The sequence below is a fragment of the Ovis canadensis genome, chromosome 11 (assembly GCF_042477335.2).
Source record: "Ovis canadensis isolate MfBH-ARS-UI-01 breed Bighorn chromosome 11, ARS-UI_OviCan_v2, whole genome shotgun sequence".
Taxonomy (NCBI): Eukaryota; Metazoa; Chordata; class Mammalia; order Artiodactyla; family Bovidae; genus Ovis; species Ovis canadensis.
Window position 1 is genome coordinate 22,217,440 of NC_091255.1, and position 25,265 is coordinate 22,242,704.

The window sequence follows — 25,265 nt, forward strand, 5'->3', positions numbered from 1 at the left end:
TGGTAGACCTGGGGGAAGTAAATTGCAAACCTCCTGGAAAGGATTCACCATTCTAGATGTCATTAAGAACATCTAGGATTCATAGGAAGAGGTCACAATATCAACAAGAGGAATTTGGAAGAAGTTGATTCCAACCCTCATGGTTGACTTTGAGGGGTTCAAGACTTCAGTGGAGGAAGTAACCATAGACACGATGGGAATAGCAAGGGAATTAGAAGTGGAAGTAGACCCTTAAGATGTGACTAATTTGCTACAATCTCATGATAAATCTTTAACAATGAGCAAAGAAACTGGTTTCTTGGGGTGGAATCCACTCCTGGTGATGACTGTTAAAATGACAGCAAAGAACTTAGAATATTACATAAACTTAGCTGATAAAGCAGCGCAGATTTCAAGAAGATTGACACCAATTCTTAAAAAAGTTCTCCTGTGGGTAAAATGCTATCAAACAGCATTGCATACTATATAGAGAAATTGTTCATCGATAAAGAGTCCATCGGTAAAACAAACTTCATTGTCTTATTTTAAGAAATGGCCACAGCCACCCCAACCTTCAGCAACTACCACCCTGATCTGCCAGCAGCCATCAACATCAAGGCAAGAGCCTCCACCAGTAGCAAGATTATGACTTGCTAAAGACTCAGATAGATGATGGCTAGCCTTTTTTAATCAATATTTTTAATTTAAGTTTTTCTCAGACATTTTGCACACTTAATGGACTACAGTAATAAGGTAAACATAACTTTCCTATGAACTGGGAAACCAAAATATTCATGCAACTCGCTTCATTGAGCTATAAGCTTTACTGCAGTGGTCTGGAATCAAAACTTCAATGTCTCCCAGTGAAGTGAAAGTCGCTCAGTTGTGTCCAGTTCTTTGTAACCCCATGGACTTTACAATCTGTGGAATTCTCCAGGCCAGAATACTGGAGTGGGTAGCCATTCCCTTCTCCAGGGGAATCTTCCCAACCTAAGGATCAAACCCAGGTCTCCCACGTTACAGGTGGATTTTTTTACCAGCTGAGCCACAAGGGAAGCCCAAGATTCCTGGAGTGGGTAACCTGCCCCTTCTCCAGGAGATCTTCCTCACCCAGGAATCAAACTGGAGTCTCCTGCATTGCAGGCCAATTCTTTACTAACTCAGCTATCAGGGAAGCCCCAGTATCTCCCAGATCTGCCTATAATTAAGAAATATTTCACTCCTCTGAATGCCCAAGATTTACAAAGTCTGTGGCTTCATGTTGTCTTTTATACACTTAACAGGACACAGAATGGTTCTTTCCCTGTGGTCTCTGAATTACGGCTGAATTCTTCCAGCAAGGATGAGAGATGCCAAGGTCTCCAAAGACTAAGGATAGCTGCCAGGCATAACCCAACCCCTCCCCCAGCTTGTCCCATTCCTGGAAGAATGCCACGGGGTCTTCAGTGGTACACGCTCAGCCTACATACAGCACCGCGGCTTGTCCTTCCTTCCCCAGGGGAAGGTTAGGAATTGCTGCCCACTCTGAGCCAAGTGAGGGGGCTTCTGAGTCAATCCTTCATACTAGGAAGCTACTAGAGGGAAAGATAGGCACCCCATGAGCTGGTGAGCATTTGTTTATGAGGCAGAATTATGCCTGTCTGAGCAGGAAAGGGAACAAGAGCAGGAGGCAGGAACAAGGAGAGCTCACAGCGCTCAGCGCCTCTCACCCAGAGAGTACACGCAAGTGGCCACTGTGCGCGCAGCGCTAGGCGAGGCGCTGGGAACCCAGCCGCAAGCACGTCACACCCAAACCTCTCCCTTCTTGGAGGCGGGTTTCAGTGGAGACAGACAGATAATAGATACAGATAACAGAAAGTAAAATGTTTACGATAGTAAATGTGACAGGGCTAGGGAGAAGATCAAGCAGGGAGACGGACAGCAAGTGACAGGGTGGGGAGAGGGAACACGGCTTTGAGTGAGAGGGGCGAGAAGACTTCACTTAGAAGGTGACGTCTGAGTAAAGGTCTGAAGAAGATTAGGGCGAGACCAGTGCCTGTGGTTCTGGCTACAGGCAAACCCTGAGCAGGACAGGACCACAGAGAAGGACAGGGACTGAGATTTCACGTTAGACTGGGATGTGTGAGAGCTGAAGGTGGCCAGGAAGTTAAGGAATCTGGGAGGTTGGTAAGGAGTAGAAAGGCAGAATTCAACAGAGCATGGTAAGAACTGATTGGGGACCCAATAACTTAATTTTCTTTTTTAAACCAATGATTTAATGTTAATGCCTCATCTAGTTCAGAGTCTTTGATAAACCAGTAACATGTGATTTTACATTGTGTATAACAAGGACTGAGAAACCTGGCCACAGAGACCTTAAGTCAAATAGTTGTTTCTGGGTAGGATTTAAGTGTCTTATCTATAAAAGCAGAAGCTACTTAGTAAAGTCCTATGAGGCTTAGAGAGATCTAGATTAAACTACTTGACATAGGGACAACTGAACAGCCTCCAAAGCGTCATGATTTTGAAGAAGTATAATATGAAAGCACATACCTAATAAGTATTCCATCCCTTGAACTGACTGAATCACTTCTGTGCATACAGAGCTACTACTGATTCCATTTAAGGTATCATTGGCCTTCTTAATGACCTATAAAGAAATGAAATCACATCACCTTACATAATCAGGAAAAGTCATTACAAAGCAGTTTACTATTAGTAGAAAACCCAACTGAAAGCTGGAAGGTGTGAAAATGCATGACTGATTGATGTATGTAGATGACTGTGTTGAAATAAATCTGAGAATTTTGACATTGATGAACCAAGCCTCCGCTTTTTTGGAAGTGGAAAGACAAAGGTTCTCCAGCTTAAATATTATTTTAACTTGGGCAGAGATAACGATACCATTTTGTTACGCATTAAACTCAGTGACAGGAGAGGGCACTCTAAGCCAAGTGAGCGGGGTCTGCCGCAGTCGGTGGGGAAGAAGCCTCACTGAAGACGTGAGACTTTCCACCCAGGTCCTCCCAGTGCAAGGCCATCGAGGCAGAGCTCGCCCCGAGTCCCTCCAAAGCAATCAAGAAGGCGAGATGACGCAAGAGGCATGGGCAGGTGTGTGAACGCAGCCGAGTGAGAGACTCACCTCCAGAGCGCTCCCCAGACACCGCTGCCACTCGTACGCATACCGCTCATTCTCCTGAAAGTCACCGAAAGAGCTGGGTCAGGCGGGCAAGCCGGGGATCCCACCTGGGACTTCCTTTAGTTCAGAGTCCTGAAGACTTACTTTCATGTCTATGAAACTCACTAATCCAAGCGCAGTTGATCTTCTGAACCCACTAATGATGACTTTTATTGATAGCTCCTGATAACTATAACTTCTGAACACATGACTTGTGAATTGGAGGGAAATGGTTTTTAGTGGATTCCCTTCGCAAACGTTGCCTTATTTGTTCCATTAACAGTGGAAGCTTCTTTAAAGGTACGCACCATGTAGGTGTCTGGCACGAGAGCCAGGATCAAACCACAGCTTCCTGCTCCACAGTCAGGAAGCTGTGTGTGCGAGTGAGCGCACGTCTGACAGGACGGGGAGGAGGATGCTAAGAGTGTTGGCTGGAGGGGGCAGCAGCGTGGGACGAACATTAACCGTGAGGGGATCCAGCACATCTGTCCTCTCTCTTTTTTCCTTAAAGACTTTTTTCTTTAATGTGGGCCAATTTTTAAAGTAGCTACAATACTGCTTCTGATTTTTTCTTTCTGTTTTTTAATGTCTTGGTTTTTTGGCCATGAGGCATGTGGAATCTTAGCTCCTTGACCAGCAACTGAATCCATATATATCCCCTGCACTGGAAGGTGAAGTCCTAACCACTGGGCTTCCAGGGAAGTCCCCCATGCTCCCCACCCCCGCCCCTAGCACCGCCTTTTGAGGTTTTACCACTAAGATGATAAAGTCCACATGCTCAAAAAGAACTCCCTGAAGAAACACTTCCCTCCCTGTGAGGTCTCAGGAATAATTCCACTTTTAGGGTCACTAACTACTCTCAGTGATGTCCCATCTAGGAGGGAATCTTCATCCGGGGCTAAGGTCACCGTGCTCTCCCTTATTTAATGACACATCTCATGCCCGGTGCCTTGGGACGGTCTGCCCCCCGCTCCCCAGGTGACCGAGGCCAGCATTTTGTCTCAGGGCCCCGGGGATGCGGAGCCCGCTCACCTCCACCTCTCCCGTCAGGTCTTTGTACTTGTCGCGGATGATGGGCAGGGCAGGCTTCTCGCTCAGTGTGTTGGAACGGTCCCTGAAAGGCTGTTCCAAAGCCGGGGAAGGAGAAGAGCGGCTTATCTCTTTATCACCAAGGCTCAGGCTCCTCTTGTGTGATCCTGGGGGAGATGGATGGCACAAAGGTGCTGATTACTCAGCTTAATCCAAGCAGAGGCGCTTCCTTGCTCACACGACCCTCTTCTCTAGACGCTGGCATCAGGAGGTGGTCAGAATCACACTTCTCATTTGGCCTGCCTGGCAAGCGATACGTTGAACACTTTCCCTTGTTCTCTCATGCCTGAGTCCCCTGCCTGTAATTTTCTCCATTACGCTTCTTTAATCTGTCACAATACTTCCATAACTCTGAGTGCGGGATCACTCGAGTCTGGAGGACTAGGGTCTTTCTAAGTATCAGTGTGCAAGAGTGTGGCTGCTTTTCCAGTCATCACTTAGGGATTGGTACTGACTTCCTCTATCCTTCTCAATGAACAGAAATCAATGAGCCCTTCTGTCAGGGTGGGATTAAAACCAAAGGGGCAAACTCAAATGCCTTCAGAGAGCAGGCCGGCAAAGGAAATGACTGAAGCAGGTCAGCTGGAGAGGAACGTGGCGGGAACCATGACACAGGGCAGACCTCACATCATCTGCTGCAGGGGATGCTGCTGCTCCGCCCCAGGATACAGGGCAGACCTCACATCATCTGCTGCCGGGGATGGTGCTGCTCCACTCCATGACACAGGGCAGACCCCACATCATCTGCTGCCGGGGATGCTGCTGCTCCGCCCCATGACACAGGGCAGACCTCACATCATCTGCTGCAGAGGATGGTGCTGCTCCGCCCCATGACACAGGGCAGACCTCACATCCTCTGCTGCAGGGGATGATGCTGCTCCGCTCCAGCTCATCATCAAGAGGTGGGAACGCAGGCCTAGGGCTGCCAGATACTATGCCTTTCCAAGAAAAGCTAGAAATCCAGGTTGTGAGGTGTCATGGTTTTTATGCATCGGCAACTGCTTCACACACTAGAAATCCTTCAGCGTGGGTCAATCAAAACAGGTCTGTAGACCAGACCCAGATCCACAGGTACTACATGGCACCTCAGGATGAAAAGGCATACTCTGCAGCCAGGGATCAAGAGCAGAACTCACTGGCCCACAAGGGGGTCAAACCATTTCTCTGGCTCTTCTAACACAGCACACTTCTCCCCAAAACGAGCCAACAAACTGACCATGCGCTGCACTTAATTTTAACCCCCAAAGCTGTCATCTGATGAATACTGGTTTAATTTCAGTTCAGTCTCAGGGAAACCCTCTTTTATAGCCTGTTGTCACAGACTCTGATTTTAAACATTGGGAAATATATTTCCTGCTAACCCAGGGACCAACTTCTTATTCTAAGAAAGAACGAACACTTAAATGCAGTGGAAGAAACCAGGATGTAAAATCTGTGTTGAAAGCTACTCACCCTGAACAGAAAGGTCAAAGGTTGCTAGCTCATTTTTGATCATTTCTTCGCTTGATTTCATTTTGCCTTGTGAATTGGCCACTAAAAAGTCAAATTTGCTGATTTTGGGCTTCTCACTCTGAAACTCTCCGAAGTCATCTGTGCATTCCTTGGGGGTATCGTGAGAAGCACTGCTGGAGGCCGGGCTCAGGCACACAGCCTCTTGGCTCCGCTCGCCTACAGGCAGGTCTTGTCTGGTGAAATCCCTGAAGTCCCCGCTTTCATATTCCTTTGGCTCACTGGCCTGCGGGATCACGTCCTTAAAATTGGCGAAAGCTGGGAAAGTGGTCTCTGGAAGAGGATCCTCGCTGGCGAAGGTTGTGACTTTGGAGAGAGATGTCACGGTGAGGTTTTCGGAACTGCCGAACGAAGTCTCTTTCTTTTGAAGAACTGAGGCAGCTGCGGAGGCTCCGCTTCCTGCTGAGAGGACAAATGGGGACAGTTTTCTGCCCTGAGAGGCATCATCCCTGTCTGACCAGTCATAGCTCGTAAGTGTGCTCACTGCAAAATTGCTACTGTAGGTTCCAAAAGCAGCATATTTTAAGTCCTCTATATCTGAAAGGGAAATAAGACCCCACAATTAGAGGCAAGCTCACCATGTAGGCAAAATGCCCTAAACTCTGCAGAAGCAAAATGTCTAGCGTCTTTGATTAGTTCCATGCGATATTGGAATTGACTAAATTTAGAGCTTGTACTAAAATTAAAGGAGCTGGGCTGTAAAATCTGATCTTTAAAAACCCACATCAGCTTTGAGCTGGCATTTATATTTAGTAACAAAGAGTCCTTTTCTTCCGGTACGACAGTTCCTAAAAAAAAAAAAGACAGGATGATATACATCCACCAAGTATATACTGTTTGATAGAAGGATAGGGTCATTTAATAAAATGTCTATTCACTTATAAACTTGAAAATGTATTTACAATATTCTCTGCCCCAAACAAGACTCTTACATTTTGACTTCATTGGAACATGTTCATTTACAACATGCTCATATGAAATGTATATGACATACTAATTAAAAATCGACTATCTTGAAACTAAACCAAAAAAAAATGTTATAGCTAACTTTTAACCAATTACTAGGTGTTTCTGTCTAGGCAAGGCCAAATATGAGATTTTAATTAAGTAGTTACTTACCCAGTTGTTATTTTGGTCACTATGGACGTCATACTGCTGTGATGGGAGTATGAGGGGGAAAAAAATCAATCTAAGCTACCTTTAGCCTCTAAACAAATAGAATCAAAGGTCTGGGTCCTCCTGGGCTCTTGTTTCTCTTTCAACTATGTGTAACCTCCTCATAAAAAAGGAAAAGAAAGAAACGCTGGGGAGGAAGACTCATTTTACACGCTTAATATATATTTAAATAATTTAAGAGGTGGCACCAAACAGCAAAAATAATATAGATTTTTAATTCAGACAGACCTGCCTTCAACTCCCAGCTGCGCCACCTACCACTTGTGTGACACTAGGTGAGCTATTTAATATCTCAACTTTGGCTTGCTTATATGTTAAAAAAAAAAGAGCAGGCACTTTGACGGGCTGTGTTGTGCCACTAACGATAGTGTGTGTAAAGGGACCAGCCCCGAGTCTAGTAAGCAGCACAGCAATTATTCTACAGCACAGTTGCCACCAGCCTCAAGGTGACATTTAGCTGCCTGCCTTAGGGCTTAAAACAGAATTGTTTCCAAGTAAAATGTGAAAAGTCAACCCCTCACTTTGGTGGTCTTAGTAGAGAAAATTTCTTGCCCATTTTCTTGAAGCCAGATCAGCTGGGGCTGAGTCATACTGGTGTGGAGAAGCCACATTCCAGCACCATGGTCCATTCAATCTGGCCAAGATGCATTTGGTCTCATTTTGGTCACTGTCTACCAAGTAAGAAAGCCAAATGCAAGACTCCCTCTCCGACAACCAAAAGCAGGGCTTACGAGGAAAATGCTCGAAAAGTTCTGTGACCGAGATTCTCATAATTCAGTTAAAAGGTGAGCCAACACTGGGTCTCCTCGTTTCTCTTACACAGCGATGCCGCCTGGTTTATGAGAGGGAAGCCATTCCTGACACTGCTCCCCTAATTGTGTACCCCAAGTTTCTCTCTCAATCCCATTAGGAAAAGGGCACTAACAATATAAACAGGAGGGGAAAAAAGAGACTCAGGGGAAAACATACAGTTCAGAATGAATGGAACAAGACTTTAGACAGAATGCCTTCTTAGTCTCTGGCTGTAGTGCTTGTTTTCCCCACTATTTAAAGGGATCAGAGGGCTCCCTGACTCGGATCAAGTGACATTCAATCAGAAGGCAGATTCAGGTAAACACAGGATGAGTGAGTCTGCGAAGGGTTCATTCAGAAGAATGTGTCACAACATAAACTTTTTATGATGAGATCCTACCAGAAAGCTCTTTGAAGAAGCTATGTTATGAACAGCTCCTAGAATCTCATCTACTAAATTGGTAGCAATTTTCATAGAGACCAAAGACAAATTTAATAAAAAGTTAAGCTCTTGTTCAACCACAACTAAGTTGCTATGGTAATAAAAAAAAATCCTTTTGTGCAATTGTGCAACAAGAAAACACAAGTTAAAAAAAAAAAAAACCAGAAATGATTGTAATATAATCAGGTAAAAGGCATTATAAACACTAAGGGAATACCTTAGTTGAAGAGCTTTCAAGTATTTTGTGTAATACTTTAGGTCTTTAACAAATCTTATTTTTACTATGAATGATAAACACAACATTTTGCCTTTTGGAACCACTCACAAAAGTGACCAAACTAAAGACTAAAATGGAAATATTCTGTATTCTAAAAAACAATGAAGAGTAATACAGGATATATGAAAGTTAAACCTCAAGGCTGATTTTTAAATTTTACTTTTGCTTATTTACTGGCTAGACAGTGTAAAAGAAAAAAGTTACTAAAGTGCAATTCATTTGGACACAAAAGGAAGTACTGCTATTATATAAGGAACATAAGAACACTGTATTCCTAAACCATAGCACTTTATAAGCAATATAAAAATGAGCTGTATTTCCTGGCATGGTGAATATCAGTAAACCATTTTTTTTTTTTTTTGGTGTGGTAAATCAGTTCACTAATCGTAGGTTAAACCAAGAAAATTCTTCATTTCCCACATTAACAGTTCTGTTTTCTAAGCAATCAAATGAGATGTATTATTGTATGTTGGTCTTAAAAATATTAAAGATTCTGTAAAACCCACAACATGAGTGATGGAAAAATAACATGGAATAACCCACATTTTATATTGTAACACTGAAGTTACTGGAGGTGAGTTTTCAATTTGACAGCTGAATTCTGAAGGAGAAAAAGGAAAAGAAAACAGAATGGATGCAATAAAAGGAATAGAGAGTCACCACTGCGTTTCCAGTTCCACTGGACAACTCGGGCTGTGCTGGATTGAACTGCAATTGCACACACATAATGCACCAAATGGTGTGCTTTAATACACTTATTTGTTTGCAACCAGCAATGTCCTGTTACCAAGCCAGAGGGATAAACTGCACAATCTGCTTTCCATCATGGGTCTCAAATCAAGACGTGGCTTTCCTGCTTACGCTGGCAAGTAACCCCATCAGTCTCTCCCATAACCTCTATTCAAATCCCATCTGAACGGATGTTGTACATGAGGACAAGGAATTTCTTGGAACAAAGAATGTGAGCTGCCACTACAGGACGCAGAAGGCCACGCTGATTTCCATGGATCTTTCCTAAAGCTGTAAGCATGTGCCCAGGTGATTAAGAGTTACTAGCTTTTGAGAAAAGCATTTAGAAAAAGAAAAAAGAAAAGAGATACATGTGCAAATTCCACCAATCCTCAGTGTTCAACAGAGCAATAAAAATGTTCGTTGGGGTAAGGAATTTCCAATACTGATTTAGTCCAAACTCCGTTTTAGCAAAGCAAGTCATGAAATATTTATACACTTAAACTTCTGTCCATTTCTGGTCTTACTCTTCCTTCTGAGATCAGCCATGTTCACAGCCTCTGTTAACTGTAGAGCCTGGTTTGACTGTATTGTCTTAAGGATCAAACACCCAGACAGTGTTGTTAAAGAAACAGGAATGAAAGTGATCACAGTGTACGCATGACAGGCCATAAAATGCTGCTGTATAATCGCCTTCTGGTATTTTCTAACCTGCATAGAAACCTACCATTCTTCATTTGTACGGACCCTTGCAAATCTAAGGTTTAAGTGCCGTCAGGCTATCAGTAAGCACCTGCAGGTTTCTGGGTCAGTGTTTTAAGTTCAATTAAAAAAAAAAAAAGTAATCCTCTGGATATTTTTAGTTGGAGGAGGCAGAAGGCCATGGAATAGTGCCAAGACATACAGTGGGGCATGGTCATCATTAAAAAATCTCATTAAAAAAACATTAAATGAGCACAGAAGATGGCAATTACAACTGGAGCCTTTTGGCCACGCAAGGGAGTGGGCAGTGCCCAGGAGAAAGAACCTCCTATGTATATCACCCCATATACAGTGACCCTATACAGCCAACATTTTCCAAAACAACTTATGAAAAGCATTCGACTGATGGAAAAACGAAGCTGGAAGCTCTTTAAAAATAAAATGAAAAAAAATAAATAAATAAAAAATAAAAAATAAAAAATGAAAAAAAAATAAAAAATAAAAAATAAATAAATAAAATGGCTTGATTTTTTGAGTTACTTTAGGATTTAGCCCAGCTTCTTTGATATTGACGAAATTATCACTACTTTTAAAAATCAGTAGGGATTTTAATGAGAAACACACAGTGACTGTAAAATATAAATACATCAGAATAATTTCTCAGACACCGAGGCGTGAAGTCAGGCACTAACCACATCTCACTTTACTTGGCATGGGGGTAAACAAAATAGTATTTTTGGGTTCCTTCAAATCTTTATTGTGAGTTTATATTGTTATATGTATTATCGAAACTTCCTCCCTAAAAAGCAGTGTTACTTTTACTGAGTAACTGCTCAATTTTTGAATGTGATTATGTTTCATGCACAGTTAGGTTCATTTTCTGCGGCCTGACTTTAAGGAGAAAGGAGCTGGAGCAGCCCCAGACGGACCACTCTACCACTAAACTCCACTGAGGAAAGAACTCCTTCACCAAGGCCAGAAGACTGGCACAAGAACATTCCAAAAGAGAGGCAACTGATATTATTGCTAGACAGAAGCTACACAAAATCTTTCTTCCAAATTAGTTAGCACAGATCATAATTAAAACATAATGTGATTACACAAGGTTTTGCAAACCAAGTATTATTCAGCTTGTTAAAGCATTATGCTCTGGAAAACACAATATTTTGAAGGGCAGACCCACATTTTCTTAGTCTCAATATGCAATCTCCAAACCCGCACCCTCCCCCGCAAAGGCAATCTCTCAGGAATTCTATTCAAAATCTTCACCTTCAATGGTTTAATTTCCTTTCTGACTCAAATTTTTAAAAGGAAGTGTCAAAATATACGAAAAAAAAATTTAAACCATGGAAATAACTCCTTTCCCTCAAAGTTTCTCACTATTATTATACTCTAAAATGGTTAAAAAAAAAAAAAAAGGCACCCAAATTTGGCTTACTCTTGTGGCTGACTTTCATGGGTCTTTCTAAAAAACAAATTCTTTTCTTAAAAATGCAGAGTTAAGAACTTGCCTCACAGACTAAGTTAAAAAAGACCAAAGGAAGGTGACTTGATAATACATTCTGAAGCTGGAAAGGTAATGCACCCTACAGTTAGAGGATGAAGTACTCAACTTCAAACTCAAATCAAATTCAGTCCTGGAGACTCCCTAGTATTAACAATGAGCACTTCCCATTGCAGAGATTATCTAAATTTGGTTCACGTATACTCTGTTCAGAAGTCCATCTCAACATCATTTGATAATTTAATTTATAGATACCTAGTTATTAACAGATGTGGCCCTCTTTCCCCAACACTAAACTGAGGTCTTTCCTTTCTCTCTCAGTTTAACTCCTAGTTGAGGCAGACTCCAAGATGTCTACAAAGCAATAAAATCGACTCAATTTTGTCACTAGAGGTAAGGAATAAAATTTCTAACATGTAACATAATGTAAGGTTTATACTTTTTAAATGTTTTAAGTTATATTTTAATCCAGTGCCATGTTAAACAGTTATATCAGTGGAATTATAAGAAAAGGCTAAAATGTACCAATACTTTCTTAGGAAAAAGGTGTTTGAGGAAACAAAATAAACAAAAAGGAAAAAACCCTCAAACCACAGGAGGGTTTAAATTTGATATGGACCAGGTATTTTCCTTTGGTCTAACCCTGGAGAAGTATAAATTACACACATCCCCACACTTTCAAAATATGCCAAAGAATTATTTATTAACGTAGGACTTACAGATCACAAAAGAGAGTGATACAGAAGAGCTGGAAAAAAAGTCATCAGAATAAGCATGCAGATCAGTATTTGCAGAGGAATATACCAAAGCAAGTTCGAAAAGGCACATTCACACAGAAAATGTCCCAATTGAAAAAAAAAAAAAAAAAGACATCAGAAAAGCAGCCAAAAAATAATAATAAGGCGCTGATTAAAATACAAAGATTTTCAAAGTCAAAGAAGAGCTACTTTACAGGTAGGTAAGTAGGTAGCTACAGAAGTCTTGCTAACCCTTTGACAGTGTCACAAAGAGGGTCAGCTCTTGCTGCCAACGAAACCAGATGATCTCAATGACTGCACATCAAGCTGCTTTAGTGCCGAGAGATTCAATTTAGTGGGGGGAGGGGGGGTGGGGGGAGAGTGGGGGTGGGGACAAAAGCAGCCTAGTTGAAATTATATGCAGCAAGGGCTCAAAGGGTTAAATGTAATAATACGCAGAGAAATCAGGCAATGTTATTAGTATTATCTACCTTCCATACAAAGAATCATAGCAGGAGTTAAAAGAGACAGTATCCCCTTCAGAGTTAAGTTAGGGTTTCCAAACAGGATTAAGGTCCAGAGATAAACTACTAGGTCTTATTCTCTCTTCATCGGCTCACTTCTTATTTCTCTGACAAAATGTACCTTTTAATCCACAATCTAAGAGAGCAAGAGCTACTGTGGTCAAGATGAGGAGAATGTAAAACCAAACTGCACTGGAGAGGCCTCTGTCGGTTACCTTCTCCAGTACAGTCACACAGCACTCTGCTCAAGAGTAATGCCGCTCATTGGTCAGACTTCAACCCCTTTTACAACCACTCTAAAGGGATACTGCTCCTTTCGGACAGGAGGTTTACAGATCAAAAGGAGAGAACAATCCGCTTTTAAGAATATCCTCAAATTGAAGAAATTTGGCTTGAACATTACAGGTTCCAAGCTGTGAATGTTCCAAACATACATAATAGGACATGAGCACAGAAGATTATTTTAACAAGTCCATCAGAACAAGCTCAGTCACGAAACCAATCTCCCCTCCCAAAATGGGAAAGAAAAAAAAAAAAAGACATCCCAAGCCCAGATTAGACTCATCTCATAACGACATCTAGTTTGGCACTGTGAAAGAATAGAGACTCACCTTCAGAGTCCAAAAGGCTAGTGTAGAGGTTATGAGATTTTAAAATAAAAAGTCACTATTACTGTTCAGAAAACAGAGCGCTTTGCAACCGACTGCTGTAGCTTAAGCAGCTCATACAAAAAAGAAAAACAGAATCTCTCCAGCCAACAAAGAGCAGCAAAACAGAAACAAGAAAAGAAACACGTCTGAAGAAAAGTACATTAAAAAAAGAAGTAGACGCGCAGGGCACAAGGTGCCCTGCAGACAGCCCACTGCACTTGGCAAAGGCCTCAGCAAAGAGCCCGTGAAACACAGCACTCCTCCAAGACCTTGCTCCCGATTCGGCACCCTGTTTAAGACCATTTCCAACATCTCAATAGCCAAAGGATGGATGTAATTTTGTTTTCTGACTTGACCAATTTGATGTATGCAAAAGCCGTCATACTTTACAACTTCTGCCTGAATCTGTAAACTTCGGAGTGTCTTATGTGTCTCTCTCTGGTTAAACAACAATGAACCCTTCACACATGTATGCATTTTTCTGGAATAATACAGTAATGCTATTTTTCATTATTAAAGGCCACAAAATAGGTGTATCTTTCTATATATATATATATATATATCAAAGAATGAAACCAAATAAAGACTAGGACACTTGGGAGTCTAGTTTTTCTGACAGGAAGCTAGACTAGAGAATCAACTGCTACATGTAAATCCACGTGGAATTTAAACAGGGTTCCCTTCTAAGACGTTCTCAAACGCTTTCTGAGGGAGTTAGTAGTTACCCTATTCTACCATCTACAGAGCTGTTACAATTTAATACTTCTAGTCATAGTGTTAGCACGGAAAACCTTACCTGAATTCCACTAACAACTGGCGCCTTTCTCCTTGCCAGACCCTGGCACGCAGGGCACCCATACACAAGTTCTTGCCCTCTTCTTCTCTTGTAGGGGTGTGGCAAACTGCAGTACCACTGGCTAGACATTTTTACTTACTTGGCCTAACACGAGTTGGTTTCTGCAAACCAAAAAGAAGCCTCTATGGGCAGCTGACAAACATACCCCAGAGAAGAAAAAAGGAGCAAACACGGACCTCACTCACAGAAACAGAGGGACATTACTGACACCACAAACGTCTTGATGAAGTTTCTGGCAATGTGTGGCTCGTTTAGCAGTGGACTTTGATGTGCCTCGAACACCAAGCTGGTGTCAGGTTTCCAACGTCAAACTATTTGAGCTAGCCAAGTTTCACTGTGTTCACAGTTACCACATATCCGAGGAGCCAGAGACTCAAAAGCAACACTGCTTTAAGGGGCCTGGCAATGAAGAGGTTAGTTATCAGCCATTCATGAAGGTTAGGAGCCAGAGCCTTCCTCTTCTGTAACGAACACCCACAGAACCACCTCGGACATCTGTGCCACCATCACCAGAGTAACCTCACCAATTCCTCACCTGCGGCAGGAGGGTGCTGGCCGCTAACAGTCGGTAAATCCAAAGAGCTATCAGACATGACATGCTTAAGCTCTCCTCCCACATCAGCCAGTTTCATGTCAAACTGAACAGAGAGCGCGTCTTCCGAGTCCTCCTTGCCGACGCTGCTGCCCCCAAGGGAAGGGAGATCGAGGGACTTCACCGAAGCAGAGTCTTCTTTGGTGTGTCTGAAAGCCACCGCTTTCTCTCCCAGGGATTTGTCCGAGTTCATGGAGGAAAATTTACTGGAGTGGAAGTCAGCAAAATCATCATCGCTCTTGCCCGAAGAAGTGCTGTCTTTCAGCTCTTCACCACCTAGCCCAGATCCCTCCAGAGAGAGCTGTTTGAAGACGTCATATTTCGTGGACGGAGCAGCAGAGTTCTGTCCATTCTTCCCTGCGATGCCTGTGCTGCTGGTTAGAGGACCGGGACTAGCTTCCTCTTTAAGGGCCTCGTATTTGTCATCTGCCTTTTGCTCTGATGAAACAGAACTATTACTGAAAGCCATAAAATCTGCAAAGTCATCCTGTTCCCCGACAGAGGCTGGACTAGAATATTCCCCGAAAAGGTTGAATTCTCCAAAATCATCAGCCAAGCTAGCAGTCTTAGTTGACACCGATGCTGTACTGGGTGCCGCAGACCCTGCTGGCTGGGGTCGTGCGGAAACGGATTTTGATACGCTGAATGCAGCTGAAAAGGACAATGGTTTCTCGCTGCTGCAAGTAACTGAGGAAAACATATCTAGATCTGCTAAGTTCAGAGGGTTTTTCACTTGTGTTTGTGGTTTCTGTTGGGTAGCTCCTGAGGGGAAGGTGGCTGGAAAAGGTTTGTCTTTTGCTGGTGGCTCTAGTGGTGAGATACTATCGGCGGTTTTAAAATCAGTGAAGCCATCGTCGGTCCCTGCAGATCTGAATTCTGCAAAGTTTTCTCCTGAAAGAAAACACACAACCAAATACAGAAGAATGCCAAGCTGAAAGGCACACGATGCAAAGCACGCTACAGAACAAGCGTATTACAGGCGTCTGCCTCACAGGCGCCACATTATTTAACCACTAGGTTGATGATGCCCTACACCATGTATCCCTTTCGTTTCCACACTGGAAGCTAGTGATAGGGGAATAAATGAAAATCAAACCGAACACATGTATCACATCATTTTCATTTTCTCATTTCGGTGTGGTGAATCTGTACCAGCGCCTTCAACTGGCTGAAAGCACTGCTCTCAGGATGTTTCCTCACTGTGGCTACCCAGCCAAGCCTCCAGGAGAATAAGAAATGGGCGCTGGAGGTACCCGAAGAGAGGCATATTAAAATCGTGGCCCTTTAAAGATAAAATGTGTTACACAGTGATCAACCAGGGAAAAAATAATCACGGTGCCTAGGGAATATTTCAAAGAATCCTGCATCAAATAGTTAGGGTGTACAAGACTCTGCTCAGTTAGGCACTTAAAGCGTATGGTTAGATACCATGTGGTTTTGCTGAAGTATACAGAGGCATTAATTTGAAGGAAATTTGGTGAAAATTTCTGAAAAGGCATCTACTTACTTGCAAAGCATCTTTGCTAAGGGCATATTATAAAGTATTGATAGCGTCTCCCCACGCTGTGCGATAAACAAACTGAATCTTACAAACAATAAAAAATCCATGAGTACTTGGGCTTTTCTTGAAGTCAGCCATCTCACAGCACCAATCAGCTTTTGTTCCTATTAAAATTCAAAGGCATCTGAACACCAATTCTGTTATTAAAAATTTCGAGGGTTGGATTTAAACTTTATTTTATACTGGGCTACTCTGGGGATAGAGAGTATACTGACAGAATTTACTTTTTTAGTTAGAGAAAATAGGTACTAAGGTATTTCTCAGAAATAAACAGATGCAGTTAAGATACTGGTAAAAAATCTGGGCCATGGTTCTTAATAGGGTTTCTATTCTTTATTATCACAGTCACGTTATCACTCGGGCTTCCCTGGTGGCTCAGACGGTAAAGAATCCGCCTGCAATGCGGGAGGCCTGGGTTCAGTCCCTGGGTTGGGAAGATCCTCTGGAGGAGGACACGGCAACCCACTCCAGTACTCCTGCCTGAAGAATCCTCATGGACAGAGGAGCCTAGCAGGCTACAGTCCATGGGATCACGAAGAGTCGGACGCAACTGAGCAACGAAAGCACAGTAGAGCATGTAATCACTCACAAGCATGACATTAGGATGTTCAAACAAGCTCCATTTTCTGACAGCACCTGAAGGTCTCCCATAAAATCCACTAGGTTATACCAGGTAATGAAAACCAGAGGTAAACCAATTATAAATATATAGCTATCCTAACATCACTTGTTATTTAAAAATACGAGTGCCATTTTGGAGAGTTATAAATTAAAACACAAGCTTTCATTTCCTCATTAACTTTTTAAAATTATATTTTTCCCTAAAAATGAAATAAAGAAGCATATAAACTAGAAAAATATATGTAAAATCAAGATATAATTCTGAAAATTATCATGAAAATAATACAGGCTTTAAATAGCCTGTGCTTGTAACATGATATATACTTTGATATATCACATGAAAAAAAGCATGGAAAATAATGGAAGCTTATTTTTCTTCCTAATCTGAGATACTTAACCAATCCACTAGCATAATTTATCAATGCAGAGAAATCTGTTTACTATTACTAGGGAAATTTTAGAAAGAGAGGAAGAGCATTCAGAGTTTCTATAGTTTATGTTTTCATACATACCACTAATAAAACTAAAGTCAATTTCACAAATTGACAGAAGCAGCAGATACAAAACTTTAAGAACTGCCCTAGAATTTTAGGCAAGTATATCACTGATAACATTTATTTCTGTAAAATAAAAAGGTAACAAGCAGCCAGTTTTGTCACAGCCTAAATTTTTGAAGTGCTGCTTTAAAATATTTGTGAAATTGACAAGTTTTGCTTGGTTATTTTGTAAAAGAAATCACCACAGCAAACTAAACTTACTGATGAATTGTAAATGTTTCCATTAGAAATGTAAGCTGGGTGAAAGGGTTAAAAAGAAATAAAAGTGGGTGGGCTTACATGTTCAAAAACACAGGAGATTTTGGGGCAAATGAATTAGCCACAGTCATTGGAAGCCTGCTTATCAGAGGTACATAAAGCATATGACTTCGTGGCGACCTTTTCAGTCCCACCTCAGAATCCTCATTAAGTTTCCCTAACCTCTACTTTCTAGGCTCTAAAAACATTCCAAAAGATATCACTTTTTGCTAAAACTTAAACAAAAAGTGTCACTTCTCTACACAGTATATTTTCTGCATCTACTTTATGGTTTAAACTATAGGGGTAATAAAAAGGAAATATTATTAAACTCAGTCATTTGGACTTAAGAAACTACACCTCTGCCATAACAGTAATGAAGCCAGTCCAACTTTTTTTTTAGTGTTTATATAATCGAATGACAAAGAGCTACTGAAATAAAATTGCTAAATTCTACACAAAACTGATTACTTTAATAAAATAATAATATTTTATCAAGGCAAGGCAATAATATTTTAACCCTTTGTGTTATTAGCTTCTGTATCAAATATTTTAAAAAAATCAATCCACCTAATCAGTTTTTTACAAAGTTCGCCTTTAACATGAGAGCCCCAGTCAACTGCAAAAGTATTACAAGCCAACGAAGTTTCATTCCATGACAGTCAGATGGCCTTCAAGAAGGTTTAATTAAGTGTCACACAACCATCTTCTTATTTTACTTCAAATTTTTGCAGTCCAATGTATTCTTAACAAGAGTAGAATTAAAATATATTCTCCCCAAATGAACAAAGTTGGCATCACTACATGGAGAGGCTTAAAGATAAGACTGGAATGAAAGCATGGCAACAGCAGCAACTGTCTGGGATTCTGTCAGGAAGGTACTGAGAAAGCAGGGCTCGGGTGTACCGCTCACACTGTGGGGGCACCACAGCGATTCCCAGGAATAACACAGATCTCACCTGGCCGCTAACCCCAGAGCACAGAAAGAACCGTGATACCAACCCACGCTCTTGACTCCAAACTTGCCTTGGCCCAGAGCTGATGACAGCAACTCTAGGAGTAAATGCCAGGTCAACACACCTAAGGTTCCTCTGGGGTTTATCTTTGTACTCCTAGCACCTAACACAAGCACTGAGGGAGAAAGCTGTTATATTCTATACCATTACTAGGAAACCCAAGGAAACAGTTCTAGAACCTAAGAGCTGTAAAACATTGAACATTTCTAGAGATATTTATCAACAGTATACTTTCTGTTGATAGTTTAAATTTCACATGTATGCCTTATCCTTCCCGTAACTTCCCTTCACCTCCCCGAACCCACCCCACTACTTGGAGAGAAGGTTGGAACAAATGACTGTGGAAAGATGTTCCAACTTTGAGTGTCCAACACGAAAAGGTAGAATGTGGCACTGTCCCCAGGAAGAACTCCTCAGTAGAGGACACGAATTTCACAGCATGCGTGGGTTAAGCTTTGAAGGACGTCATTTGACCTATGGATTATCTAAATCCTACACATGAGGTTTCTAGCAGGATTTTGCCACAAATAAAACTTTTAGTCTTTACATATATGGCTCTCAAATTATCACTCTAAATTCCCTTCCACTCTATTTAAGTCCTTCTATTAGAGATGGGAACCACATAGGCACACAAACCCCCTCTCACTCTTCTCATTAAATTCCAGCTCACTCTGAAAATCTTGAGGCATCATAGACTGGCTGCTGCTGCCTTTTGCACAGTCCACAGATTGCCGCTCTGCCAATAGCTCCAAGTCTTACTGAGCGTTAAAATAACTGAAAGTGGCCACAGGAGCCTAGTGACTTGAAGGCTTCCGGTGAGAGGGAATGCACTGTCTTCAAAGGAAATTGCATCAATTTGGGGTCTGCCCTAATTTTTAGAAAATAATTTCCAATAACTGAACCACATTTCGCTTCCTTGTAATTTCCAGAGCCACAAAACAAAACAAAAACACAGCTACAAACAGTAAAATAAAAGAACGTTTGGGAAAACTCTCGTATTTAACAATGAATAATTCATCCATTTAAGGAATCAAAAACTTACCCAAAGATTTACTCTCTGCTGTCTGTTCGAGCTCTCTGAAAGCACTATATTTATCACCAGGCTCTATGATGAAAAGACAGAAGCTCAATTAAGGTTAGGAACCTTGAGATCACAACTCAAGGACATTTACCATAAAAGGTCACCACTAAAAACTAAGATTTACATTCACAGGTTCATGAATTTATGAACTGCTTTTACCTCCAAACGGAACCGTATTTTCAGAGGGCTTGTCAGCTGCAATTCCTTTAAATACAGCATATTTATCCGTTGAAGCTGATGCTTTAGTTCCAGGAAGAGGCATCAACAAAGAAGGGGCACTAAAAGGGAAAAAGAAATATTTCTTAATGCCTAGAACATTGTCTCCCTACCATGTCATCAAGGAAGAACTTAGAACTAAAATGGCACACAGATACCTAGTAAAAACTCGTGGCTCCCTGCTTTAAAGAAACTATATATGTATACCACATAAGACCAAAGTCGTTGATTATGTGAAGAGGGGTCAGATCCATGCTGACCATCTAAATCATCTTTTAAGCCATAAAAACCACTGGAGTGGTTTCTGGTGGTCCAGTGATTAAGAATCCGCCTGCCCATGTAGGGGCCACGGGTTCCATACATGCCACAGGGCAGCAAAGCTTGTGTGCCACAATACCTAGCCCGCGCTCCAGAGCCTGAGTGCAGCAACTCCTGAAGCCCGGACTCCTAGAGCCGGTGCTCTGAACCAGAGACGCCACCGCGGCGAGCAGCCTGTGTGCGGCGACCAAGGGTCACCTCTGCTCTCCCCTACCAGAGAAAGCCCGTGCGCAGCAAGGAAGACCCAGCATAGCCAAAAAATAAATTAATTAGTTACAGGACAAAACCCACTGGAGTGGCATTAGAAACAATTATTATAGAACAACGACCATCTACAACTTTATATTTAGGTCCATAAATCTGTGAAAGTGAACTGCTCCAAGTACGTAAACCCAGTATTTTAACCCAGTTAAGCTTCATGTAAATTATTCTCTCAGATGGGTTCAGAATGCAGAGGCGGAATAGTTAAGATAAAAATCTATTTCTGCAGTGCTTCAACCAAGATGCAAACTGTCCCTCTTGATCACACTACACTGCTTACTGGCAGGAGTTCCCATCTATGATAAGCAACAGTAACAGTTAACACAATCAATCTGCATTATTACAAGGATCACATCAAGAAGTTCCAGAAGCTATCTTTGCAGCAAAACAACAATCACTTCAAAATTAGATAAAGATACTTTTGCCTGTGGACACGTTTCCCTGCTGAATGGAAACAGTGTAATGAGTAGTATCTGTGTGGGTAATTCTTGGATGGCTTAAACACAGACTACAAAAGCTTTGTTTTTTTTTTTTTTTCCTTATCAGACCCTGGCAGCTCCCTGGAATAACCCACCTTTACATATGAATGACTACATTCCACTACTATTTTGTGTCATTCAATACCACTATACTTGGCAAGTTCTATAAATGGATTTCTATTGAGTTCTTTGCCCTCGAGCAAAAATCTTTCCACAGTTATTTAAATCTTCTTATCAGTGGCCTACAAGCAAGGTAAAAACCCAGCTCATACACATGCGTGCTAATGGGCACCCGCAGTGCTGGAGGAGTTAGTGCTTCCAAATGCTGTCATTTCACTCCACTACCAGACATCGGCTACATATTTGATCTGGCCAAACAGGTCACTGTTTATACAGAACAGGTGGGTTTTTAACAGTTCCATAAGTAATTAAATGACAACTCATTGAACAGAATGCTGCACAAGAATAAAGGTAATGAATGTCTCAGGAAAAAAAAACCACAGAGTTGACTGATTTTTCATGATTTGCGAGTGTTAGCTATGGGCTTTTAAAGTCTATTGTAAAGTCTACTATATGTGATATTTATTTGAATATCATTAATTTAAAAATTATTTTCAGAAGTGGGAAAAAATAGAGGCTCTTCAGGGTAATGAAGCAAAAAAAAAGCTATGATTGTAATTTTACACATATTACAAAGAAATTATTTCAGTTCTATCCTTGAAGCAATTACTAAATAAAACTGTAATCATTATGAAAGTGTTTATGCCAGTCATGTAACATGTTTTATGTTCCAAACATGGAAATGGTTATAACTATTGTTTAATACTAATGAAAGGCACTCAGTGAGAGGGACATATTGTTTTGCAATTTAAGAACCTGCATTCTATTGAAAGATGAGACTTTAAATGATTTAGTCACCAAAAACTGTTTTCTTCTTTTTCTCTAGTTATCATTTAGGTATTACAGTTACTCCATGCGGCTGTGGTGGATGATTTTACCTAGTTGCTCACCCTGCTAAATAAACCCATTTCAAAAGCAAAAGAGGGACTTCCCTGGTGGTCCAGGGGTTAAGAATCTGCCTGCCCCTACCAATGCAGGGGACAGGGGTTCAGTCCCTGATCCAGGAAGATCCCACAAGCCATCAGGCAACTAAGCTTGTGCACCACAATTACTGAGTCCGTGCTCCGCAACAAGGGAAGCCACAGCAGTAAGAAGGCTGCTCTCCGAACCTAGAGAGTAGACCCCACTCACCACAGAGAAAGTCATGCATAGCAACCAAGACCTGGTGCAGCCAAAACTATATAAATTTTAAAAATAAATAAAAATTAAACGCAAAAGAAAATAAGCCAACTCAAAACCCCCATGTGCTTTAATCCTTTTGAACTGTTCTAGCATCAGCTCCGCATGTCTGCTTTGTTTTACTATATGCGGTTCCCCAGTGCCTGGCACACAGCAAGTATTTTCCAAATGGATAAATGAATGATGTTGCTCCCTTCCAGAAGCCCTTTCGTGCCAGCTCTCCAGGACTCTGACATCCAGTTCAACACTGAGTCCAACCAACTTCTCAGATAAACCCTTCTCAGTACCTGTAACTCTAAACTGAGAGCATCTCTCATCATCTCTCAACAGGAGCACCATGGAAGCTGCATTTATCCCATACACAGTAGCAAGAGTCACTTTCACCATGCCACTCATTTCTAAAATGCTTTACAGATCATGTCACAAATCATAAGGCAGTCCATAACCAGTGCCTGCTCTTAACTAATGTCATTTTTTCCCCACAGACTACGATACTCTCTGCTCCAGACTATTTCTAACACTTTATTTGCCTTTTCATCTTCTCAAACAATGCCTATTTTTTGGTTATAAATGCTGCCCAAAGTGGTCTTACCTAGGCTTAACTATTTATAGCAGACTTAACAAATATCCTTTTCAAATAATTCACAATATGGAATACAGATCATCGTTAAGACAGGGAATTCATTACACATGAACGTACACATGACTGAAGGAGCAATTCTAAGGGAGTTTTATTAGACAATATAAATACCCAGATAAACCTAAGCATCTTTGGAGCAGGAACTGTGCCTTTTGCTTGTGTATTTCCAGCAACTATCCCAATGTCTGGCACACAGCAGATGCTCTGTAAATGTGTCTGAATGAATAAACAAACACTGAGTGTCAATTCTTAGACATGAACAAATGTTTTCATGCAAGGAAACCATAGTAGCAGTCAAGCCAGAATTGAAGAAGAAAAACCTGCAAAGTATGGCTATACATGAAAGTAAACTATTATGTGGAGATAATGCCACACAAAATTGCTAATACCCTATTAAATAGTTCAAGTCAGGCCACCATCTTAAAACTTTCTATGCTCAAATTTCAGTTTCATCTGCTGAAGAGTTTTCTCCCAGAGGAATGAATCATCAACTTGATAAATTCAGTTTGTAACCTTCATACTACAATATATTCATCCAACAAACCTTTAATGAACTACATATTGTGGGCTAAGTAATACATATAGACACATGAAATCCTGTCATCAGTTACCTACAGCCGAGGGAGGGGGAATAGTCAGGTCAACCAGGAATGGCAGTTAGGGCACAGATATTCACAAGCTGCCATAGCAGTAAAGGAGAGGCCCTGAACTCATCTTGGAGGTAGGGACTGATGGAGAAGGGTTAGTAAAACCTTCCTGTATTAAATCAATCTTTGACATGGAACTAGAATTAACTTTAGAGAGAGCTTTAGATGGAAGAAAACAGGATGTAAAAGGCCAGAAGCTGGAGAGAGCATGGTCAGTTTGGCGGTTTAGGTGTGGCTGGAGATAAGCTGTGGGGAAATAGCAACAGTCAAGAGGGCTGGCAGAAGCCAGATCACACAGGGCCTTTTCCCTCACCGAGCAGGAACGAGGAGGGGGTCAAAATCAACATGTTTCTGATTAGGTGACTGGATATGTGATTTAACAAATTTTTATTTAGCTTTAGCAGGAAAATAATGAACCATTTTATGCAGGTAATTTGAGATGCCTTGGGTATTCAGACATGTTCTAGACAAGAGCAGAACAGACCAATATGTGGGATTTCCTCGGTGGTCCAGTGGCTAGGACTCCAAGTTCCCAATGCGGAGGGCCTGGGTTCAATCCCTGGTCAGGGAACTAGATCCCACAAGTCACAACTAAAGATTCCACGTGTCACAACTAAGATCTGGCAGAGCCAAATACATACATATAAAGTATATATATATATGTATATATCAATTTGTGCACAGCAAGAGACCTGAGAAAGAAGGATTATGTGTTTACCATGTAAGTAATCTGTGTGTGGCTTGAACTCCCAGTACTTTAGAGTCACATCCCTCATATGTCTCTTCTATGTGTCATTTACAAGTGTTTGATGTAGTCTTAAAATTAGGAAAACAATTCTTTCCCTATGCCTATCCCTAAGTTCTTCTTATAGTGTCTGCAAGAAGTGCTAAGAGATAATCAATTGGTTAAAACAGAAAAGATAAGTGAAAATGCACAAACAGGACTATAAGAGAAATGGAATATGTATCCTGACAAAAACAAGTTCCCAAAACAACCAAAGAAATTCACACTGCTTATTACTCAAAGCCTCATATGCTTTACTTGGTGGAAGAAGTATTTATTAATGAATACTTTTAAAAGATGATGGAGGGACTTCCCTGGTGGTCCAGTGGTTAAGAACCCGCCTGCCAATGCAGAGGACGCGGGTTCTATCCCTAGTCAGGAAACTAAGATCCTATACGCCCCTGGGCAACTAAGCCCATGCATCAAAACTACTGAAGGCCATGTGCCCCAGAGCCCGTGCTCCCCAACGAGAAGCTGCTATAACGAACGTCTCAGGCACTGCAACTAGAGAAAGCCTGCGTGAAGCAATGAAGACCTAGCACAGCCAAAAATAAGTAAATAAAATTTTAAAAAATAATGGAGGGACTTCCTTGGCCTGTCAGTGGTTAAGACTTTGCCCTCCAATGCAAGAGGTGGGGTTCAATCCCTGGTCGGGGAGCCAAGACACTACATGCCTTGTGGCCAAAAAACCACGGCATAAAACAGAAGCAATGTTGTAACAGACTGAATAAAGACTTTAAGAATGGTCCATAACAAACAAACAAAAACAGTCTTAAAAAAGATGGAAAGGTGTTGACTATATCCTGAATCAGTTACTATACCTAAAAGTTAAG

The 25,265-nt window shown here is 41.4% G+C and overlaps 1 protein-coding gene across 38 annotated transcripts in view; it reads right to left on the minus strand.

Moving 5' to 3' along the window:
* Positions 1-25,265, minus strand: part of SYNRG (synergin gamma) — an 88,063-nt gene that overhangs the window by 22,072 nt on the left and 40,726 nt on the right. For 17 of the 38 annotated variants that reach the window (XR_011259709.1, XR_011259708.1, XR_011259711.1 and 14 more), the window contains 7 exons: positions 19,948-20,066; positions 19,750-19,812; positions 14,659-15,606; positions 5,678-6,271; positions 4,169-4,332; positions 3,101-3,154; positions 2,512-2,608 (listed from right to left, as the gene is read on the minus strand). Coding sequence is in view for 34 of the 38 variants with exons in the window: in XM_069602762.1 (XP_069458863.1) it covers positions 2,512-2,608; positions 3,101-3,154; positions 4,169-4,332; positions 5,678-6,271; positions 14,659-15,606; positions 19,750-19,812; positions 19,948-20,066 (2,039 nt within the window). In the remaining 4 variants the exon portion in view is untranslated. The remainder of the gene's footprint in view (positions 1-2,511; positions 2,609-3,100; positions 3,155-4,168; positions 4,333-5,677; positions 6,272-14,658; positions 15,607-19,749; positions 19,813-19,947; positions 20,067-25,265) is intronic. The other 21 variants (XM_069602763.1, XM_069602779.1, XM_069602756.1 and 18 more) reach the window with 4 other exon arrangements.